Here is a 24,133-nt window from a genome sequence, read left to right as displayed (position 1 = left end):
AAGGCGAGAAAACCTCAGGACTATAAATAAATATCAAACCCAAAAGGCATTATCATATTCCTTCAAGTCTCACACATTTAACAGAGCACAGAAGGAAGATCTTCCATCTTTTTACAGATGTAACAGAGAAAGCTCCATAATAAAGAACACTTCTACTCAGTGCTTGTTTTGAAACACATTAAGTTATATTCCAGCTAGCTACTTCTGCACAAAGTTGCTGACACACCAGAACAGGATAAGCAACCTTTTACTAAATAAAGCTTTGAGAAATTATAAATAGATACAGCAAAACAAAGGTATTTCAACTGAAAGAAAAATAAAAAAATAGTACTTACCATTTTCCCAATCATCATAACATAAGGGCCAGCCTGCTGGTTTACAGCTAAAAAATCCAGTAATCGCACATACCAAAAAATTATATTGAGACAGTACGTTATTCTTCCAGCAACAAAAACATAATTTTCTCTGTAAGTATTTTCACCAAAATTCCCCTTTGCTCCAAATCTTAATGCAAACCCAATGAAGAAAGTGACAATAGCAACTGTGTCACTGATATTGAAGTAATCACTGAACCACACTTTAATCTTCTGATTAATCTTCCCAGCCTCTGACATAAAAATCTGCAATAACAAAAATAAAATATTCAAGTCTGCTCATGTTTACTCCACATAAAATAACACTGAAACATATGAATCAGTAAAATTCTTACACTTGAAAAAAAAAAAAAAAGTATTTAAATTGGTAACTTTTTTGCACAGAGGAACCCAAAAAGTAGTGTTTAACTATGCCTGCTTCACGACTATGACAAAGAAATGATATTTCCTTCTTCCTGAACAAGTTGTGAAGGAATTGTTTTCAGTTTGATTGCTTTTTTTCCCCACCTTCTTCTCTAGGAAGTTACATGAGTTATGAGTCTTTATTTCTGTTTCAGTTGGACCTGCAGTACCCAGTTAGTGAACTGGCTTTTCTCTCCCATTTAAAAATTCTTACAGAACTACTCAAAAAATTCTTGCTGATCAGCAACATTATGTTTGCGGTAGCTATCCCATCTTGATCAAGATTTTTTGGTTCTGTTTCATCTTGGTCCTAGGTGCAGAGTTTGATTGATGTTAACAGATACATACACATTTAATCCCTCAAAAAAGTAAGGCTGTTTGTTAGAACCTGATTAGACAGTAAGCCACAGATTTAAAAAAAAATCAGAAAAATTTGAGAAAAAAATACACATATACCATGCCTTGATGTCATTGTCAGGTCCTTGAAATTTAGGAGAGAAAAAAAGAAAAGCATTTCCTTTTAAATAGACCTCCTGCTCTTCCCCATCAGAAACAGAAAAAAAGAAAGCAAGCTAAGTCCAACCAGTGGCCCAAGAAACACTAGTATCTAAATTAGCAGTCTATACCAAATATAAAGGTATTACACATCATATGCTCAAATATTCAAAATGTTTCAATGTTCAAAGTTTCTTAGGCTGTCTTCTTTATAAACACAGTTTAAAGCATACTGTTGTAACTGTAAAAAACAAACAAACAAAAAAAAAAACAAAAAAACACAAACTCAGACTGTTAGAGACATACCTCACGAATTTTCTCAATTGCTGATGTGAAAATGTAAGCAATAACAATCCACTCTTGAACAGACGGTAATTCTTCCATTTTTACAAGAACCACAAATGTGTAGAGCATGAGGAATCCTAAGTATGCCAGCTAAAAAGAGCAATGGAAATTTTATATGTATATATATACACACACACACAGAAGGATTCTATGTAATACATAATTCTATATAATTACAAAAGGGTTCCTTATACATGTCTTTTTTTTTTTTTTTTTCCAAGTGAGATATGATAAAACCTTCATATAGGATCACAGTACTATCTTTTACCCCTTTAAGCAGGCAGGTTAATATTTATAAAGGGGATTCAAAAATTTTCTTCGAACACTAATTTTTGAGTTTCTATTGCAATAATTTAAACAATATTGTGCATGAACACTTTTTAACCTAGTAAATGATGGCAGAATTCCTGCTGAAGGAATTAACTACTGATGAAATTAACTACTAATTAACTACTGAAAAACTGATGAAATTAACTACTCAGATCAGAATAAATATTTTCACACCAGTCTTAGACTAGAAAACAGGTATTTTTCAAAACCAACATCATGAACTTTAAAAAGAAAAAAAGCACTGAGCACTGCACATGCTTTTCTTTCAGAATCAAGTACTTTTCATTTCCAGCTTAGTAGAGCATGGGTTTTTTTTGTTTTTAAAAAAGTTCTTAAGCTTTGATGCAAGTTGCAGAGACGTGTGTTAGAAAAACAACCCAAAGATCTGCACTGCATTTCCAAATAAAAGAACATACTACACAAAAGAAAACTCACCGTATTAAACCAAAACTTCACAATTGGTGCATGATAAAATGCATAAAACTTCTGTGTAATTGGAAGTCTTTTAGGTTTTGTTGGAGTCTCCATATCATGTTTCTCTGAAGTACTGTCCAAGATCCTTACTTCTTTAAACACCTCCTAAAATGAAAGGACTGTTAACTTTACTTACAGAACTGCATGTTTTTGGAGATCCACTTTAGCTCTTACTTTACTTCTAAAATGTAATTATTAATTTTAAATAAGAAATACTGGGCTTTAATCACTGCCACCCCATTACCATAGGTATTTCATCTGCTGCAGTCTGGAAGTTGTTTTCACTGTCATCCATTGCCATTTGATGTGCATCTTGAGATTGAGGAATATGTGACATTTCAGCCTTGGTCTTATATTCCAACAGAAGTATAGCAGGAGGGAGCAAAATACTCAGTATCACCTAGAAAAAAATGAAGTCTTAGTTCAATTTGCTCACAGCTACAAAATATCAGAACATACCAATACATAAAATATTCCCTGAAAATATATTACCCATATTTCCCTTGCCTGTTAGTGAGGAAAAAATGTAGGAAATAATTAGCTATTATTACTTATATACACACTTAGAAGGCTAAGATGACAATATATAGAGCTTTCCTTTACTTAAAAGATATAGGAAAGGGGAGGAACCAACAAATTCCAGAACTAAAAACCACAAGAAAGAATGAACTCTGAGCCCAAAGATACAGAGATATTCTGTTTACACTCTTTTCTTTAATCCATTCCCAGAAACTCTGTAACTGCGTACTATCGAGGCATGTTTTAGAAGCATATGAGTGGGTCTTTTTTTCAAATCATGGTAGAAAAATGAAAGCTAAAATATGGATGAAGGGAATAAAAAAAAAGCTATTTTTTGTCATTAGCTTGTTATAAAGCAAGCAGGAAAATGGTTAATCAGTTATCAAAGAGGATTTTAGTAGGTCACAAGTTAAGCAATACTTGTAGATATTTTGTAGGGAAGTGGTCTTTCACTATATTCCTAGCAGCAGTAAGTTTCTGGTACACTGTTTCAAAGAAATATGCAACTCCCGTGTTGGTTCAATTGATTTATACCAAAGGGCACCATCAGAAAACCTATTCCCGATTTGCCTACCCTTGTTTCATTCTGTGCCCTCCTTTTGCTCAGCTTCTTCCTCCAAAATAGAATATATACAAAGCTTTTCTACATCAAGTTTCATGTATTGCCTGTAAAAAGCCAAAATGCATGAAACAATATTCTTACAAGTGGGTTTTCTGTCTGTTAATTTTTTTAACCACTATATTTAGTGGATTAGTATTTGCATGATCTCTTTAAGCCTCTGATGAAAGGCTACTTGCCTGTTTTTTGCCTTCTATATTTCTGTACCTTATTTGAAAAGATAATAGAGTGTCAAAAGAAGAGTTAACAATAAATAATTCCAGTTTTGATTATGTTATAGGAGACAGTTTTACAGGGTTTATTAACACAAGCTATAGCGATGAAAGCTTTATACTAATATTATTTAAACACGTACTTTCCCTTCCAATTGGAAATACATTCCACTGATCCTTTTTATACCAATAATAAACTGTGACAAAGCTTACTTTGTACCATGAATTCTTCCTCATATTCAGCCTTCCCATCCACATATCTGATAACAACATTTGCGTACAAGTATGAGCTACAAATGGACGAAGTCTTGATGACACTGCTAGCTTCAGACAAGTTGAGTTGCTCCAATTTTTAAGCTCATAAGTTAGTAACTTCATTGCCATAGTTTCATCTTGTCGGAAGGACTGTTCTAACAGTTCAACTGCCAGCTGACCAAACTCACTAGAAAAAAGGAAAAAAAAGTATCAAAACAAACATAACTTAGTATCCATACAGTTTAAGTCAAATTTTCTTGTCCAAACAAGTTCCCAGTAACACAACTTGAATCGACTATTGCCTGTCACTTCTGGTAGATACATTTCTATTATATAGCAATTCACAAATACAAGATGTGAAACTGGGACTACTGTTAAAAACATATGCATACTACGAACAGCTATTAAAGCATAATGCAAGAAAGTCAGATGGTTTCAGCTGATACATTCAGAGACATTTTGATTTAACTACAAGTCAAGATTTGTAACAGCTCTCAAAGTGAGCAACGTTTAATACACAACTTTTACTGGAGTGCCATCAAAAATGACTTTCTTCAAAAATGAACTTTCTTTGAGCCTGCTAATGCAATAATCTTCGTCTGTTGATAATATAGCCTGCTATTTTTATTGGAAATTTCAAGAACAGATCTTTAATGATATAAATATAATTTACTTGGAATACTGTTTCAGTTCTTCTGACGTATCATCAACAAGGTCACTTTGTTTTGCTTCATATGCCATCGAACGATACACTTTGCAAGCAACTAAGGCTTTTGCCATGGACTCCTCCCCATGCTGCCAGAAGAAAAGAGCCATCTTCTGCCTCTTCATTAACACTGCCCAAAGTAACAGCTCGTTGAGAGGATATGGAAAACGTCGTGTTTCAGGATCATCTATGTCTACTATTTCATCTTTGGTTCTTTTCTTTTTTCCCTCTTCTGCACCAGTGTCAATCTTTAAAAATAAAATCAGAAAGTTACATTTTAATTTCTAAAGTTAATCATTACATAATTTGAAGCAAAATGCTGGGTGATCTAATGTCAACTGATATGTATTTCTACAAACAAAAATGGATTTCTGAATATTTCAAAAGCAGCTGGAATTTTTGTTCAAAAACTTCAGTTAAGCACAATTCGTTTTTAGTAACAGATAGAATTAATTACTTTGATTTACAAATCATAAGAAATGCAGTAACTAATATACCTACAATATGATGAAACTCACAGAAATTCCTTAAAGTAACACGGCCACATCTTGCTTCATCTAAAAAATCATGCAGATTTCCCTCCTGTTCCCACATTGGTAGAACTGTGCCAAGAGAAGCTTTTTACTTACTAGCAATCAGAAATTATCTGGAAGACTAATTTTGAGATGAACATTCTTCATAAAATCCCACAAGTGTGATAGATGGTTTATAAACAAGTACAAAAAGATGAAATCCCAGCTTTACTGAAGTCAGTAAAACTGCTGCTACTCACTTCAGCTGCACTTGGACACTTGGAGTTAACCAGGTTCTCCACTCTTAACTGCTTAAAATAAAACCCACCACTCTCCCCTCAAACATCTGTACCTTTGGTTTGTATGGCTGCGCTGTTTTGATGAAGTGATTATGTCGCACTTTTTCTCTCTTGTCTGCCCTGTTACCAAAAGACTCATGGCTTTTACACATCTGAGGAGTAGTATTTGAAGTATTTCGCCCAGATCTCTGACAAGAATAATAGAAAGAGGCTTGGCTAGCTTTCTTTACACCCACTTACTAACTAGCATATAATCAGCTGTTTACAGCTAGATACTTAGTTAAGCAATTAAACAGTTAACTTTGCCACTGAAACAGTGATGAATTTATACAACAGTAACGATTAAGATTTTTCACTGATATTTAAGAAGGATTAATTTTTCTTTAAATTAAATAGTCACAAAATAGTAAAGCAGCGACGACCAAGAAGCTACAGTATCTGCATCCCACGACCCAGTGAATCTGTATGCATAATACCCATTCTTCCCCTCTATGAGGAGACAGTAACAGAAGAAATTTGGATATGCTAGAGTAAGGAAGAACAAGAAATTGTTTGTGATCAATCCCAAACAGCTACCAGTTGCCCTCCTAGGCTGTAACACTGCCTTTAAAAGAATCAATCCCTTGACAAAAAGAACAAAACAATATGGCTCCAATTTTATTTTAATTGTTAACATAGAAATCCGCATGTTCCATTATCCAACTGCTACATACCCGACTGTTCCCACTGAGACTATTATATATAGCTCTAAAGCGTTTTCTTGTGTAGGTGCATCTATAGGTTCCTCCCATCAAGTATTCAATAACCAGCCCCACATCAATCAGGTTGATTTTATATCCTGGAGGAAGATTTCCCTAAGAATATAAAAGACATTTTCAGTTTTGCAAATTATAATCTTAATTTAAATTTGCTTAGAATGTTTCTACACGTACAACTCTAAATAAAAACAAATTAAAACAAATTAAGCTGTTCATGATTTAAAAGGAACACAATGCATCTACATGGTTATTTATGAGTTTCAAAAAATACCGGGTTATAGTTCATCTTCTGTATTATCTCCCCCAGTAGGTTAGATGTTTGTCAGAGGGAGGAAGGGGAAAGCGGGGCATGGGCAGGGGGAGAGGAGGCAGTTGTCATCACATTGTTTTTTGCCTTTGATCATCTCTCAAACTCTCAAAAAGCTAAACAGTCAGAGCTAATATGAAAAAAATACATCACTTATCAGGTTTAACAAATATCTTTGTGGCAATAAGGTACTATTAAGCACACAATTGCAAATATTGGAAACAACAGTAACTGCAGATGTAGTTTACTGCTTCAGTAAAACCAAATTAATAAATTCAAGATTAAATTGACAATCAATCATAAGAAATCATAAAAAGACTGATGTTGCTACTTTAGTAGATTTTTACATTTACAGCATACCTGTTTGACATCCCGAACAAGATGGAAGAGCGTTGGGTTAGTTGGGCCTTGTTTCTTTATAAAAAGAAGGGAAGGAAAAAATTAGAATGAGAAATCAGAGTGCAATGAAAACATGAGAATATTACAGTATAAGCACAATATTTTGACATGTTGGTGTTAAACAAAAAAAAAAGGAAGAAAGAAAGGAAGAAAGGAAGAAAGGAAGAAAGGAAGAAAGGAAGAAAGGAAGAAAGGAAGAAAGGAAGAAAGGAAGAAAGGAAGAAAGGAAGAAAGGAAGAAAGGAAGAAAGGAAGAAAGGAAGAAAGGAAGAAAGGAAGAAAGGAAGAAAGGAAGAAAGGAAGAAAGGAAGAAAGGAAGAAAGGAAGAAAGGAAGAAAGGAAGAAAGGAAGAAAGGAAGAAAGGAAGAAAGGAAGAAAGGAAGAAAGGAAGAAAGGAAGAAAGGAAGAAAGGAAGAAAGGAAGAAAGGAAGAAAGGAAGAAAGGAAGAAAGGAAGAAAGGAAGAAAGGAAGAAAGGAAGAAAGGAAGAAAGGAAGAAAGGAAGAAAGGAAGAAAGGAAGAAAGGAAGAAAGGAAGAAAGGAAGAAAGGAAGAAAGGAAGAAAGGAAGAAAGGAAGAAAGGAAGAAAGGAAGAAAGGAAGAAAGGAAGAAAGGAAGAAAGGAAGAAAGGAAAAGAGTAAGCAACCGTTCACTTACTGTGTTATAAAGTTCTTCCAGCCTCGGAATTGTAAGAAATTTGTGCATGCTTACTCCATTTTCAATTAGAAGTTTCACAAATGCAACTCTATCCATCACAAGGGCATCTAACATAGCCTGTTCCAGAGAGCCAACCTGCAACAAGTTAAGTACAAAGTAGAGCCTAGAGAGAACCAGTAAAATGGAGTATCACAGAATTAAGTGTACTTGGTTTACAAATCAACCTCATTCATTCACAGGGCTGGAACAGAGAAACCTTACATATCTACAAATACCACGGCTACCTTTGGTTCAGAAAATCCCCTGAGCTTCACACAATTACATGATGAGGGAATATTATAACAACTTAATCAAGGATTTTCTCTGATCTTACACTCTTCCACAGACATTTCTTCCTGACACACTCAGAAGCAGTATTCTGGACTAAATACACATTTGGTTTAGCATAGTTAAGATGTTTTCATATATTGATATTGGATCAAACACATGAAGACATCAAACATTTGAGACCACAATTTGCTTCAATAGACAAATACTCAGAACTGTTATTGCATCTCACTAGCATCAATTCAGCTTTCACTTTTTGCAGTGTCTCTTCTCCCCTAGTTATTCAGAATGCCTAACATTTCTACAATTGTTGCACCTTCTTCAATTACACAATAATAAAACAGCTCTACAACTACAAAGTATACAAAAATTACTGTCCTAAAAATGAATGTGTCAGTATTCTACAGTCTGTCTCTATAAAAAACATTATTTCTTTACAGTAAGTTGAGTTTTTTCTCGGAAAATACCATTCTGCTTAATCTAGGCCATATACATACCAGCCATTGTTGCCCATAAACAAAAACGTGATTTTTGGCAATGTCAACTCTATCCCACGCAAGTGTAAGAACAAGCTGGTCAAATGCAGATGCATTCGTGCCTTAAGCAAAAACAATGAAAAAAAATAATTACAATATAATAAGCAGTTGTTTATCCTGCAAAATCAAGTAATCCACCTCAACATTGTATGGTATATTTCATCAGTTATAACATAGATTAGGGTAGTATAAGATGAGAAAATATAGCACGTAATTATTTTCTTGAAACTTAAATATTTCTACAGATTTTTATAAGTAATCAATCATATAATCACTACACAACAATAGCTGGGGGTTCCAAATGCACTTAAGTCTCACCTTTTAACAATGCTGTAAGTATTGCAACATCAATGTCCTGATGTTCATCTGACCCGATATGAAAAACAGTAATCTGTTCAAAACAATAAAATAGGGAAAATAAGCTTATAATTTATTTTCAGGCAAAGGTGATTAGCTCCAGACTTTTATGTCAGGAATTGAAATACATTTAAAAGTCACTTTATCTTCTGTGCAATTTAAGTCTATACTCTATGAAAACCTATCTTTAGTGTACACTCTGCAGTGTTTCCCTAACTAGGGATCACACAAAGCAATCTTTGATGAGAAAAAGGACAACCCTTTACGCTCTTCAACCAATCTTAACTTCTTTTTCCACTATGATTACAATTCCCTATTGGCTATAAACATCACATATCATTCTATGTACTTCTCTAGTTCAATCTGTATTACAAGATTAATCTGTCAGCAAATGCGTTTAGCTGAATATGACAATTTTAAATCTTAGAACAGCACAATATGATTTCCAAATGAGACATCAGTATCTGAATATAGCCCATATATAAAGCTCAATTAAGTGTTTTTGCTTTAAGCATCCAATTATATAGGTACTTCATCAGTACAGTAATAATTAAAAGACAAAAAAAAAAAATCCAGAGGCTCTCAAAAATCAAAACAAGAAACGAAAACAACCCACATATAAAATAGGTAGACACTATGAACAAAACAGAATCCTGTCAGATGAAATCAAGCAGACTTGGAAGCAACAACAAACCTGAAATTACCAGAAATAACGTAAGACTGTAGTCTCCTTTGGTGATGAGATAAAGTACCCACAGATTATCTTCTACAGTTGGTAAGATGCGCTATGTCCAGGAACAATTTTGAATGACACTTGATCGTACACAACACATATGCACATACTCTACATAAAAATTTTCTATAGCAAGATCTACTTACAAGTTCTTTTTTTTTCATGCATTCCAGCAGTGTCTGAAACAGATGAACCGCTTCACTTTGACCAAAGTTAAATGTCTTTTTAATAGTAGAAATGATTTCAGGCTCAGCACCCTCAGGAACATTCCTGAAATTGAAAATAAACATGAAAACACATTGCTATACACGAATAGTAAGAATGATGTTACACTTAACAGTTTCAAGCTTCTTATTATTTCAGTGGCAAAACTTTGGACAACCTTTGGAAAGAAGCATAGGTTGCTTAACCTACAACTTTCTAATATGACCTCCTAAAAGTAACTCAACCCCTCTCCCTTTCCTTTGCATAGCCACTTCTGAAATAATCTCAACTAAAATATTTTGACACAAAACACTACACACTCACCCCTCTGAATAGGACTGGTAGGCTTGTGATTTTGCTCGCTATGGACAAAGCTTTGGTTCAATGCTACATTTGACCCCTATGCTCCTGGTTCTGAGGCAGTCCCTGAGACTGAGATCCAACTACATTTAAGGATTAATGCAAGTCTGACAACCAACTAGAAGACACTAAGTGTTGTGGAACACAAGCACATCCTTTTTATCAGTTGACACTACACTAAAAGCATATAAATGTTTTCTACGCTAAACACAAGTGTGTTAAAAGTTTAAAGACTCTTCAGAAGGAACAGTATATGAACTCCTTCTAATCCATTTTCAGAAAAGTTGCTACTAAGCAACAGCTAACTGCATAAATTCCATTTCATTGTAGTTGAGTGATATTTTCAAGCAGTTTGGTAGCATACTATTCTATGGGTTATTCTTATATTTCTGGAAGGCCTGGTCAGCTCTGACTTCTTGTGAGCAAAAGTTTATTGTGTACACTTCAAAACAGTCACACTTGTAATTTAAGGTACTGTGGCTTAGTTACTTAAAAACTGGATTAAAAAATACGAAGCATTTAAACAGAGACCTGGGTCTTCTAGTCACGCTGGTGTAACAAAATTATCATGCTTAAGTTACACGTTTCTCCTAGTTTAGTATATAGGCACATACACCTTTCCCATCCTTATATAAGCATGCTAAAGCAAGCATATTTTCAAGAATTTGGAGCAACTGGTACAAGGTATGCATGGAGCCTAGAACTAGAAAAGAGGTCTTGGTCTTCAGCCAAAGCTATTGCAGCCGGCCTGGAAAGCTGCATCACATGCAAGATTACTCTCTCTGCTTAAAGCTTTCATCTTTCCATAGATAAAACTCTTGCCCCAATTCATTAAAGGAATACTCTCAGACCCATCTACATATAACTGACAGTTTGGCTAGCAGTACTAGAACTTACCCTCCCTCCTCCGTTTGCTTGTGAACATATGCCAATATGTCTGCAGCTCTACCTGTTCCTTCACATACTACCACTGGCACAGGAGGACTTTCTTGTAGGAAGTCTAAAACTGTAAGTATGACGTTGGGCCCACCTTCGAATACAAGTGCCACCACAGGCACACCTTGTCCGATTCCTGTAAAGTTGTAAATAAATTTTTTTTTTTTAAACTTTTTGATTAAGTCATATGTTTTCACCATTGTCAGTATCAATGGATATGTAGGCATAAAACAAAGTACTTTATCAGGTCTAGCAAAAGAAGTTTCAGTGCCAGAGCTGCAGGAGAGATACACTAACAGAGATTGTTATACATGTATATCCACACATAAATGTTAACTAAGTTGTCACTTTTATTTGCATTCATATAACCAAGGTAGACATTACAGTAGTGCTGACATACATGTAAGTGTGCAAAAATATATTAGTTTCAAAGTCATTCCCATGCTGAAAAAAAAAAAAGAAAGAAATTAGACACAATGACTAGCCACAGCTACAGCACAACTGTTTTGTCATCAGCCATCTGCATTGACTTCTTTTTCAGCTCTGACCAAAGCTTCAGGTGGAATTTGCAAAACAATCATTCACACTTGAAACATATACAAAAGATTGATTTTTGTGTTTTCTTATTTAAAAGTTTGATGCAAGTACCTTATTCATTAAAGCATAGTAACTCAGCCCAGAATTACTTACTTGCATGTATCCGTTGCAAATTAATAGTTTTTTCCAGTTCTCTCCGCAATTTAACTTCCGCTCCATACTTCCCAACTGTTCCATCATCCACCAGAATGAAATGGGAATGGAGATTATTTAGGACATTTAGTTTACTCAATGGGTTTAACAAGGTTTGATATGGAGCAACCACCTAAGTATAAGCACACAAGAATGTATTTGACTCGTAGAAATTCAAATTCATCTCTGTGAAACTTAAATATTTTTCTAGACACAACATGCAAGCAGTGTCTAGTGCATTTGCATTTTGCAACGTGTTTACGCTAATGATCTTGCATAAGTCACATATGTCAATGCATCTTCATGGTAAAGCAAATACTTCAGTGATGTAAAGCAAGTGAAAAAACATGCTTGAGCAGATTTGTCAAAATAAAGTAGTTAAATTATTATTTCAGTTAGATTATTTATCCTTACATCTCTTCCAACAAGGTCATTTCTGTTTTCAATCACTCCCCATGGAGCAATCCCAATAGTGCAAATCTTTCGAGATGATCTGGAAGCATGTTCTCTTAGAGCATCACCAACATGTTTTGCAACACCTGTTTGTGCACAAAAAAGATATACTGAATACCACATCTTATTAAGAAATACCACTGTTTCATTAGCTAATTGGGCCTGTAAAGATCTGGGAACTTATTTTACACAGAATAACGTTAGTTGGAAGGGACCCATAAGGATCATCAAGTCCAACTCCTGGCTCCACACAGGACCACCCAAAAATCAAACCGTATGTCTGAGAGTGCTGTCCAAATGCGTCTTGAGCTCTGGCAGGGACCCATACTACAACTATCAGAATGGGACAAAGTACTGTGTACTAGTAATTTGACAAAACAAATATTAGCCTAGTAAGAACTAAAGAGTCTCCAGTACAATACTGTGCTTATGTTAATTGCATCAAGTTTTCCTTCTTGCAGGTTCAAAAACTGAAACGAACAGACCCAAGTCAACACTACCACCTTCATGTTTTTTCTCCTTGCAGGACAACACAGCAATGCACTTCCAACTACACATGTTCAAAATGAATTGTTTTAATTTCATTTGACCAAACAACATTTACTTTAAGATGCAGCTATTTATTCATTAAATCTTTTGGCTTTGATAAACTATAATCTAGTTAATTATGCACATTCATTGGTACTTTACCTGTGTTCACTCCTCCAGTTATAATCCAGGCTCCTGTTGTTACTGCAGCTTTAATAAGACCCTTGCCAAGTAGCTGTTTGATGCGTGGGTGAAGTTCAAATTTCTGCATGCCCCCATGTACAGATATAACAAGCTTTGGCAACTCCATCTGCCATTCTTTAAGCATAAGTTGCAGAATAGCTTCAGGCTTAGTGTCATATGACAACCGCACATACTGCAGACACAAGAAGATAAATAAAAGATTCTTAAAAGAAAGAATCACAGAATCAATGAGGGGATTAAAAAAAAAAAAAAAAACCAGGATGTATTTCAGGATATATTCTCCTATTCCTGGCTATGGAAAATGCCATTACTTTCCCTAAAACATGACAGAGATGATCTAATCTAGAGCACCAGGCTGTCCTTGGGGGATCAGCTTCGTCATTAAAGCGCTTAATTTTGGCAATAGAAACTACACTGAATCAAAACTCATTGCAAGCTAAAACCACATGACCATTAAGCAATTTCTACCACAACTAGAAACCCTTCACAAAATGGTTGTGGAGCCTACATCAGAATTTCCAGTTCTCCAGCCTTTCCAGTGCATGTGCATTTGTGAATTAAGTGTTCTATTCTAGAGTTTCAATTTACAGGCATACTTGTTTTTAACCAGCCGCTCCCCCCAAAAACTTGGTTGTTCTGATTGGTCTGATTATGCTTTAATCACTTTGAACAGATCTGCTAAAAAAGCATATTCTACATCCATCCATAATTGCAAATGATTTTTCAGAGTTTGAGAATTAAGAATAGAAGGCTAAGATAGCAGGTGTTATTCAACAGATCCTATAAAAATTTAACAGTAATGAGTAAGCAGCAGCACTGATGAGTAAGCTGTATTTTAACAATGTCTGAAACAATAACACTGAATTCTTAATGGAATGTTCTGCGGAAGGGATTAGGAATTCTTATCACCATTTGCAATACAAAGGTAAACCATACATGAATGCAACTAGTTCTGATAGATATAAGCAATTTTTGTTATGAAAAAGAAATTAAAAAAAAAGGAAAATAGACAGAATTCAGACCACAATAAAATAACTATGATAATAGAGGGCACTGGTTTGTCACAATGCAAGTGTCATCACAATTTCATCCTTCAGGCTTAAATTTCAAAAACTAAATGAAGGATCCACCATCTGTATCAACATGTTTAAAGTAAGAAGTCCTAGTTTAGAAGTAAGCATCATACATACCTTAGCCCTGTAAGAATGAGAGCCACCTTGAAAGTTGATGACACCATAAGCATCAGTAGAGGTCTGTTCTGTATGTTTTTCCACTGACCATTCTTCTATTTCCTGATTATAGTTTTCACCTAGCTTCACATCAGAGTATTTCATAGCAAGACTTGCGGTAAAGCAAGCATGTTGTCTGACCAAGCGGCCGCAACAGCATCTGCACCCAAACATATAATTTAGAATACTTGAATAAATACTTCATTAGAAAATGAGAGAACACATCTTTTACCTAGAACAGAGACCAGTTAACTTTCAAAAGCAAAGATTCTAAATATATAAACCTTATATATATATATATATATATATATATATATATATATATATATATATATATAAACCTTAGAATTAGTCAGGACACTAAAAAATGATTACTTTAAAATTAAAAATTAAATTAAAATTAAAAATTGATTACTTTAGCCAAGTAATTTATATAACTTCTATAAACCGATGATCTACGTAATGCAGACGGTTCTCCACTCGTTAGTTATATTTGTTTTATATCTAACCTTTCACCGACTTGTCATCTGTAATACCGATCAATAATTTTAAAAACATTATTATGAAAGTGATTATTGAATGGAAAAAGAGTATTAATAAATATTGTAATTAAAAGAACTCTTACCTGACAAGTTGCTGACAAATTTGACATCCTGGAAGGCATCTATAAGAAATATTTAACTGTATGAGTAAACTTCAGCTTAAATGTTAAGGGGAGGGGGGAGGGGAAACCAAACAAAAAACGGGAAAATTAAACAAAAAACAAAAAACTCCTACCACTTCACATGATTACGGAAAGATTACTGCACTACAGTAAATGGAAAATGCTGCAAAAGTGAATATTTTCATCATGGTAACTTCTCTATTTTACATGACTGCTGTATATGCATCAACCAACAGTGTATCAATGTTTTGTTTTCCTGCTAATAATTTTATTAATATCTAAAGATAGCATAGCAGATAAAAATTTCTATCACTGTTTTCTGTAATAAGTATTTGCCACAAAACCACAATAAGAGCTGGTATGCAACAGCATAAAATTACATGTTTTATACAGACTGCATTTGATTTTTTTATGCACAGCTCATGAACAGCAAGCAATTTGTCTAAACTGAAGGACAACGTCCAATGGGAAAGTTGTAAAGTCCCTTACATACTACAATAGGTTAACCCAAAAGGGCAACTGTTGAAGATCATTTTGTTCCTTGGGAAATGCTTTGGGAATTTTAACAGCTTCCTAATTACTTTGTTTGCATTTGTAAATTTTCCATGTGCTATAATCATGGCTATAAATTCTAAAAGCTTCTCATGTCACATGGTTTCAAGGAATGTGGTGAATTATTTACAATAACTGAAAAATTGTAACGCTTTTCCTTCGTTCTTTTTCTGCCTAAAAACAAATTCTTAGAGGTAAAATAATACCTTACTCCTAAAAAAACAAGTGATTTATAATTTCTTTTCATGGAAAAGACTGAAATGGAAGTTTTCCAAAGCTCGGAAGAAGGTTTCTAAACAGATCTCAAATATATGAAGCTAAAGAAAGCTGATCTGAAATCCACAAGGGCATCAGTTAACATTTTGGTTAGACATAATTGCCTTAAAATACCAATTTAGATTCTATTTTACTTTGATGTATGACACAGATGCCATGACCTTGCCTATCAAGTTTCAAGCATTGTAGGAACTCTTAAATTATCCCTATGGCACTTTGTGAAAGTAAATGCTTACATATCTAATGTTAGAGCTATCCCTAACTTGATTCCTTCCACATTTGGGACTTAGTAGAAGGTAAAACATTACATGAGATACACAAAGTATCCTTCATCTAGTCTCACTCTCCCCTCTAAAAACATACTCCCCATTTTTTAATCTCATTTTATTCCTTACAGATCTTACAGAATGAAAAATGATTAGAAATGACATGGAATCTTTTGATAACTGATCTATTGTTTTGTTTACCTTCCTTTGAATTGATGCTTTCTCCACCCTCTGTTTTGCAAGTAACATCATGATTCTTATTTTTCTTTATTCTACTTTCTACAAATACTTAATCTCTTCTTACTTCACTGACAGGTCTATTTTTCCACTGTACCATACATTCACACAGTTCTTTAAATTCAAGTAAAGTATCTCTATGAGACTGTGACTTTCCAAAAATTTGCCACCAAAAAAAAAAATCCACGCTGTAGACACACCATAGACATCACTAGAAGGATTGCTAAGAAGTAAAGAGAACAGGGGAACATCTACTGGAGATTTCTGCAATGCCAAATAGGTTCAAGAAAAAAAAAAAAAATCCAAGGTAAAGAAAGAGTGACAATGCCCAGACAAAAAAAAGACTGAACTAAAAACAGTACTTTATACAAATCGAGTAGTTAGTCCAGATATCTATTATACAGTCTTACAGTAACAGCTACTTGCAGCATTTCTAGTTTACCTGTGGGGGTCTTTTGAACTTGGTATAATATACACACACTCCCTCTTGGTGAAAGTATTTTCTATCCAGGATTTCTGGGACTGGAGAAAAAAAAAAAAAACAGTATTATAAAATACAAATAATAAAACTTTACACTGAAAAATACTTTCTAAAAAAATAGGTATTAGGGTGTGAGGAGTTTTTTTTTTGTTGAGTATTTTCAGCTTAAACTTGAAACATGTTTCAACCATGAAATGAACAATACACACTTCCTCAAATGCTTACCTATTCAAATAGGTGGACCTGATTTCATTTGTTTAAACAACCACGTAACACTATCTTACACGATAACCTCAAGAGTACACGCTAAACATTATCCGCAATGCTCTATGCCTACGTCAGGTTTCAGCAATTCATTGGGAAAGGAACTCGGATGGATTTTTATCAACTAAAAACAAGAAGCAGCTCTGGAATGCCAATCTGCACCTTATGCAATATTACTTTAAAATCTTATTAAGATTATATTAAGGTTTCTTCATTGCTGACACCTGTTTTACACTTACATTTTACCTTCAGAAAGCTTTGAGAAATTTCATACCTGTTCTATTCTATAATGAGAAGGGAAAAAAGACCAGCGTATGTTATTCAAAGGTGTCAGAGTTCTGTGGTAAGTATGAAGAAATCAATGTTTTATTTTTTTCTTCTGTTGTAGCACAGGATTCAGTAAAGATGTACTGTTTTTCCACTCACTGCCATTTCAAGATCAATTTAAGATAACAGAGGAATTATTGCAAGTAGGACCGTAGCAGCTAATTTTAAAATAGGCCCCTGGAAAATTGTTCCTCAACCGTCTACCCTCTTTCAAAACCTTTCCCAGACTCAGCAGATCTTTCCCACATTACTCATTATCGTTTCCCTCCAATATTTTGTTTAGCGAACTTTGACAATGAATCTGTTGAGACAGCAACAAGCTCCTGCTCCAACTTCTGCCTTCACACTGCGGGGGCCACCAGCCTCTTCCAAGGATGGAAAGGTGCAGGGGTACTGACACTTCTCAAGAGAGAAAGAGGAAGGGGAGAAGAACAGGAGAAGTATAATCCCTAGGGAAAAATCACAGGTGGGAAGAGGATTTGCACCCAACAGAATGAGAACCCACACCATATATTTTACATTTAAATTAATATTTTACACATCTGGGATAAATAGCCATGGCTATCATTTGCTACTGTTCTATCTTCTTTCCCTATACAGAGGAAAGGATGCTGTCATGATGTAGGGAAAAAAAAAAAAAAAAAAAAAAAGGCCTAGCAGGGAAGATGCAGAACTGCAGAACATTAAATATTACATGCAATCATGCTGTTAAAAAGATTCCATACTTAAGCAGCTTTTCTTTTTTTCCTTTCTTCTTTAATTTCTTACGTCTTTGTAGGAGGAGATAAAGATTGAAGGGAGTGACTCTTAGCAGTCCAAGACACCTGTGGCCTTACACGCAGCTGGGCTCAAAACAGCTTTAGCTCTTCTCTGTTTTTTATCAGAAGATTAGCAGTGTTATAAAAGTAGATTTGATATATATAAATTTATAAGTGTATCTATTTTATATGGAAAAATAAATGCGTATTAGGAACGCCTAGGGTTTTTTTTATCTTTCTTCTCTCAGTATTTTTAAACATTATTAAGCTCTCACCTTGGACTTTGTGATATGAATCCCAGTTCTGGAAGTTGCTTTCTGCTTTGTCAAGAGTCCCCACTGCTTATAAGTATTTCTGTACTGCATTTCTTAAAACTGAGGTCTTTGTACGGACATTATTTTAACGCTGCAATAGTTTAAACTTGAATAGGAGCTCTGCAGATCCTCCAGAATATAGAGAAGATCAATTTAATGCCAAATGCTGGCTAAAACCACACCTTGAAGCAAGCTTTCACAGGCATAAGAAGCTAGTTATTGAAATCTGAGGTATATAAACCACATGTAATTATGTCAATTGCTCCACGCAGTATTATTATTAATAAGTAATGATCAAAGCTGAGGACAAGGAACACTAATTCGTAACACAACACCAGTTCTCAAAATTTTAAGAAAAATACTGATTTTTTTTTTTGATCTTAAAGAACGTAGTTTCATTCTAAGGATTTCTGTTTATTCTTCAGCAGTGAAAGTGTCCTCAGTAGAGCACAGGTACATCTATACTACTTGCACAAAGGAGGATTTATATTATTAAAACATACTTGGAACTTTTCATCTGGTAGAACTAGATCTTCTCCAGAAGCACTCCTGTACTCTAATTAATACTTATCACAAGAGATTTTATACAGAACCTGCTAATTACAGAGTCTTGTTTTCAGCCAAGGGGCAGGGCAGGCAGAGGAAAAAACAAAAAGAACAGAGAAAACGAGAGACATTTCCCATAGACGGGTGAAGATCACATGAAAAAACCTGGGAGAACTGACGCACTTTATTTACAGGGAATGTACTATCAACTATTAGCTAACACTCCTGAGATGACCAAAAGAAGAAGGAAGATGACGTGAGGACACCGCTAAGATAAGGAAGTAATTCTTAAGGGTAATTACTGCAACTAATTTGTCAGCTAAAGATTAAGTTAAAATAAGAGATCAAGTCTGTAGTCAATGGTAAGAAAAAAATACATAGAATTAATCTATTATAAAAAATTCCTCACTCTTATTAAAGCTTTTTAATTCTCTCTACAGAATACAACCACACCTTTTAACCTCTGCTTATAGCAATTGGACAACTTCTGTTAATCACAGTGATGTTAGTCTGTTTTGCCAGTGTGTTTTAGAAGTGGGACATTCATGATGGCAACAGGCAACATGGGTCAGCTCTCATACAGGGAGCTCTGTAGCACTGCTGTTCAAAAAAAAATCAAACAACAAAAAAAAAACCCACAATGTATAAACTAGTTTGTAGGGAATTATAACCCCCACACTCATTCAAAACATAAAGGTCAGATACTAGCAAAAAGTCTAAGTGGTATAAACCAATGCACTGCTTTTCATCTCTTCACTTGTTTTACTTTCAACCTTGCATCTTGAAAAAACGACTTAGCTTTCCATATTCTCTCCCATGCCTTTCAAACCTCTCCAACTTAACAAAATTTAAGTCTTGCAAGAAAAATGTTAATACAATTAGTATTACCCCAGAACAACCTTCACTATCTTTTCCTACAGGTAAAAGTTACCCTTGAAGTTTTACCCGATTAAGACTTGTAGCAATCAATGTTGGCAGGATCTCATCTACACAAGAAACAAAACTCGTCTTTCACTTTTTGGAAGATATACCACAGAAACTACCCATTCTTGGCCCTGAAGTGCCTGATGACATTTTAGCTGTAGAGGGAGAAGCAAGGTACCTTAACTCTGGTTGCACTGATTTCTCACTAGACAAAATTCACGGCGTATTTCCATACTTCTGAAAGAACTTCAAGAAACAGAACACATGGATCTGATTCAGTAAGCTAGAAGAGATACATTAACCCTGAGGTCATGGTTAAAGGAAGTACTTTAAACTACTTCCAATAAATAAGTCCTTTCAAAAGTTTCTTAAGTGCTGAAACAATTATAATTGACATTTGAAACAAAATGCATACAAGTATTTGCTGAACTACTAACTACAGAGAACATACCTGACTACCGGACTTCCAACTTCTGGAAGGATCTGAATGCCAAAATAACCCCACAGCCTTTCAAAGCAGGTACAAATTTTCCCAGGACCTTCTTAGGCATTAGTTACTTTTGCTTCAACAATAGCATTAGCACTCCAAAGTATCAATAATATAAATAATTTAAGTATCCCTGCCTAAGATTTGTGGAACTCTTTGTTATCTTTAGTGAAATTCATGATGGATACTTCCAGTAAGTCTCTTTGTAGAATGAAACATTTAACACAAAAGTTAACTAAGTTCATGTTTGTTTTTATATAACAGGTTACAAATGAAAAGAAGCAAAGTACCTCATGAGATCAAGTCTCAAAAAAAAAACAAAAAAAAACACCACATACTGCAATGCCTTATCAAGCTATTCTGAAATTCTCCAAGTTTATCCAACAACTTTGGCCTGAATTATTTTCCTGATGAACACAAAAGATCTATACAGATCTTAAAAAAAACTTGCATGATTCAACGAACACAAATTTGACAGACCTAAATGTACTAGTATGGCTGACAATCACAAACTTGTTCACATACAGAAGGATTCCAACTTATTCTTTCTCCTCATGTATAGCATTTCATACTGTTGAAGTTATAGAATACTAAGTTATAGAATACTTGTTAAAAAACTAAGTTTAAACTTACCCCAAATATAGACTGTTGAATCTGCAATACTACATACCAACCTAGAAGTGCTGCTGACTACTTTTTTTTTTTTTTTTTTTTTTTTTTTAATAAAGCAAAACAGCTGACCTGGATTCAAAACAAAAGTCGTATTACAGACTATTACTTTTGTGGAAGGTTGATAATACAGATTTCATCTACTGATTGCATAAACCTTGTTTTCAAATTGAGAAGTTATATCCACTTCTATGGCATCTCGTATTCCAACTTTCAAATCTTTGCTTATACCATATTAGAGTTCAATAAATGCAACAGTTTTTAAAGGAAGAGATCTCCCAATTTTATTTGTCCTTTATTTAAAAATAAAAGACTATATATTCTTTCCTTACTGCCTCCAATTTTCCAAAAGGCTGAGGTTTCTATTTGGGCAAGGAACAATAATGGAAAGTCTCAGCAAGCCTGAAATCAAGAAAATAAAACGGAAAGCCTCTGTAGCATGAATACTCATGCTAGTGCTACCATAGAGCAGTCCTACCAGTCTAGGCCTCTTACAACCAAGAAAATAAATTTTAAAACATCTGCATAAAGACATTTTGTACTCAAGAACATCCCTTAGCTTGTCTGTTCAAGGAAACATCCACAAATAAGTTGCTACTTTTTATGTAACTACTTACACTGCACACACACTGTATGATTTACAAGAGAATCTCTTATCTAAGAAACCCACTCCGTTGGTCAAACGTGGTGTGTCATGGGACTGAACTGTGATCCCTGCCCAGCTAACACCTACTGGAGCACTCAGCTCCTGTAGCTACAGCTGAAAGGCACAAAATCCATACAAACCTTTGTCTTACCACTTCTGTACTCCATGGTTGAATAAAAACAAAGAAAGCCAAGCAACTAGGACAAACATGGTATCAAAATAAGTTAATGTATATCAAATAGTTTAGAATTCATAAAACTTCTTGTGGGAAGAAGTGATGCAAACAAAATCTGTGCTTGATCTCACTGCAAAGATTTCCAGCAAGGGCTTCCAGCCCTTACAGCAGTGAGAAGAGCGCTGGACTTGTTCTCACCACAGGTTAACTGAACAATACTGAAAACGCGCGGTCCAGGATAAGCCAGGAACAAAGCCCGCGTATGGGGTGGAGATATCGGAAAGGCAGTTATGCATACATATCCCAAAGAAAATATCTAACGTTTTGTATTGAAAAATCCTAAGAGAGTACAACTCATTTCCTCAAGGAAACGTTTAACCGCTTGCAGTCTTCAGAACTCCTTTGGCTAACATTAAGCGCATAAGCAGATGAGAGGAGAAAGGAAAAAGATAGGCAACTTGATGCCATGTATTTGCTAGCATTCATTTTAAACTCTTGGCTCCAGCAAACCAGACATTTAATTCACTTGCTTTCCTTTCAATTTAAAATTATATACCTCTGTAATTACTGTTTGCTTTGTTTTGCCTTTTTTAAAGGAGGGGGGAAGAATACAAAACATTTAGTGAGCTAGCATTAAAAACTATATATAAAGACTGCTGAAGAATAACAGCACTGCCTCTCCACAGAATATGCAATGCATGCAAAAAGACTTCAACATTTGTTGAATCAATTAGAATATCACTAAGTCTTACCAATTGTTCTAGTAACTGGGGGATATGAGCAGTACCAGAAAAATAATACACCTAAAGAGCATCATAATGCCAGTCATATTTATATACAGAGTGCATTAGTATATCCCCATGGAAAATGAAATACGAAATGTCACCCTAAACAATGAAGGATAATGTATTAACCTAAAACTGTTGTTTAATACTGTAGAAATGATTTTTTTTTTTTTTGCAATGGCATTTTACCTGCAGTCCAGGGTTATTTTATTATCACTTTGAAACAACTACTAGCCTCATCTACAAGAAAAAGTTATTTATCTTCCTCACACACACACATAGCTGGGACACCTTCTGCCAGCAAACCTGAATGGCCCAGACACGGACAGATCCCATCGCACACACGGTGTCTTGGCTGTGCTGAAGATCCTGTTCTGAGCAGAACAGTTCACCTGGCTGAACTCAACTCCTAAGAAACCGAACACCCCTAGTTTTCTAGGTTGAAATGTTTCTCCAGTGAAGATATCACTAGAAAATACTGTGCTCAACAGTAAAAACAAAAACACACAATATTTTTACTTAAAAAAAAAAAAATGTTGAGGAAGTAAGGAGGAAAAAGGGCACTCAAAGAACATCATCTGCCGATCCTACTGCACAGCACATTCAGAAACAGACCTCAACTGAGCCAGCAAGCACAGATAGGAATCTTCGTATCAATAGCTCCCTTAGTGCTGAAAACAGATCTTCAACAATCCTATTCTTTATTAAACAGTTCAGGAGATTTGCTCTGAACAGTTTTCACAGCAATCCAGGTCTCTAACAGAGTGGCTATTGTTTTGCCAAGTTCTTCTCTGACGTAACACAGGCACCACTTAACTCACCAAATCCGTCTGCAGTTTTGGATGCAAAGAATACTTTGTCAAAAGGGATTTTTACAGCACTCCCTCAAACTTGATGAAAATGATTCCGATGTACTATTTAGAGAATGGGCAGCTCCTGTGGGAGTATCTCCACCAAGCAAATCACACAGCATAAAATAGAGTTGGTTATACTTGGTAGACTCATTCAAGTCAGGCAACCATAAGTTCATACACAGAACTTAACACTCTGAAGCTCTTATTTTTAATCCTGATACACCAGAATAAAACCCACAGATCTTGTATTCTTGGGACATTTTTACTAAGTTCAGACTCGATTCATTTTATCCACATTATGGGGGGAAGATATTTTCTAACTGCAAAAGAGATCTTCAGAGCAAATGCAAACCAAAGTATCCTATACGTGGGAGGAGAAGAGGGAAGGGGCAGATGCTGTATATTGCTTTTTGTGTCCCAGCTTTAATCAACAGAAATTTGGAATTTTGTTAAGAAAACAGAAGAAGGTAAAACAGTTTCGCTGCTGTAAACCAGGGTAAGTAAATTGATTTCAATGTAGTTTAAATTTTGAATCCTCAATACTAATGAAATATCAAGAAAAAAAAAAATCAGCTCTACTGAAGAATCTAAAATTGGTTTTCTATAGACTTCCAGACCAAACGCATTTCAATGAATTCCACAAAAAAAATCAA

At 34.8% G+C, this 24,133-nt stretch overlaps 1 protein-coding gene across 2 annotated transcripts in view; it reads right to left on the bottom strand.

Annotated features, from left to right (window-relative positions):
* The window catches only part of TRPM7 (transient receptor potential cation channel subfamily M member 7), a 54,688-nt gene that overhangs the window by 16,178 nt on the left and 14,377 nt on the right, over nt 1-24,133 (bottom strand). Inside the window, exons 2-21 of one of the 2 annotated variants that reach the window (XM_027466329.3) lie at nt 16,693-16,772; nt 14,881-14,919; nt 14,217-14,415; nt 12,985-13,198; nt 12,256-12,380; nt 11,803-11,974; nt 11,074-11,248; nt 9,759-9,882; nt 8,841-8,913; nt 8,484-8,584; nt 7,660-7,794; nt 6,968-7,021; nt 6,256-6,396; nt 5,596-5,730; nt 4,699-4,979; nt 3,984-4,212; nt 2,665-2,820; nt 2,382-2,525; nt 1,578-1,706; nt 336-620 (exon numbers count right to left, since the gene is read on the bottom strand). In XM_027466329.3, the coding sequence (XP_027322130.1) occupies nt 336-620; nt 1,578-1,706; nt 2,382-2,525; nt 2,665-2,820; nt 3,984-4,212; nt 4,699-4,979; nt 5,596-5,730; nt 6,256-6,396; nt 6,968-7,021; nt 7,660-7,794; nt 8,484-8,584; nt 8,841-8,913; nt 9,759-9,882; nt 11,074-11,248; nt 11,803-11,974; nt 12,256-12,380; nt 12,985-13,198; nt 14,217-14,415; nt 14,881-14,919; nt 16,693-16,772 (2,991 nt within the window). The remainder of the gene's footprint in view (nt 1-335; nt 621-1,577; nt 1,707-2,381; nt 2,526-2,664; nt 2,821-3,983; nt 4,213-4,698; nt 4,980-5,595; nt 5,731-6,255; nt 6,397-6,967; nt 7,022-7,659; nt 7,795-8,483; nt 8,585-8,840; nt 8,914-9,758; nt 9,883-11,073; nt 11,249-11,802; nt 11,975-12,255; nt 12,381-12,984; nt 13,199-14,216; nt 14,416-14,880; nt 14,920-16,692; nt 16,773-24,133) is intronic. The other variant, XM_027466330.3, reaches the window with a different exon arrangement.

Source organism: Anas platyrhynchos, chromosome 11, assembly GCF_047663525.1.
Source record: "Anas platyrhynchos isolate ZD024472 breed Pekin duck chromosome 11, IASCAAS_PekinDuck_T2T, whole genome shotgun sequence".
NCBI classification, from domain to species: domain Eukaryota; kingdom Metazoa; phylum Chordata; class Aves; order Anseriformes; family Anatidae; genus Anas; species Anas platyrhynchos.
Note: the sequence above shows the minus strand (reverse complement) of the source record. Positions and strands in the feature narration are given on the sequence as shown.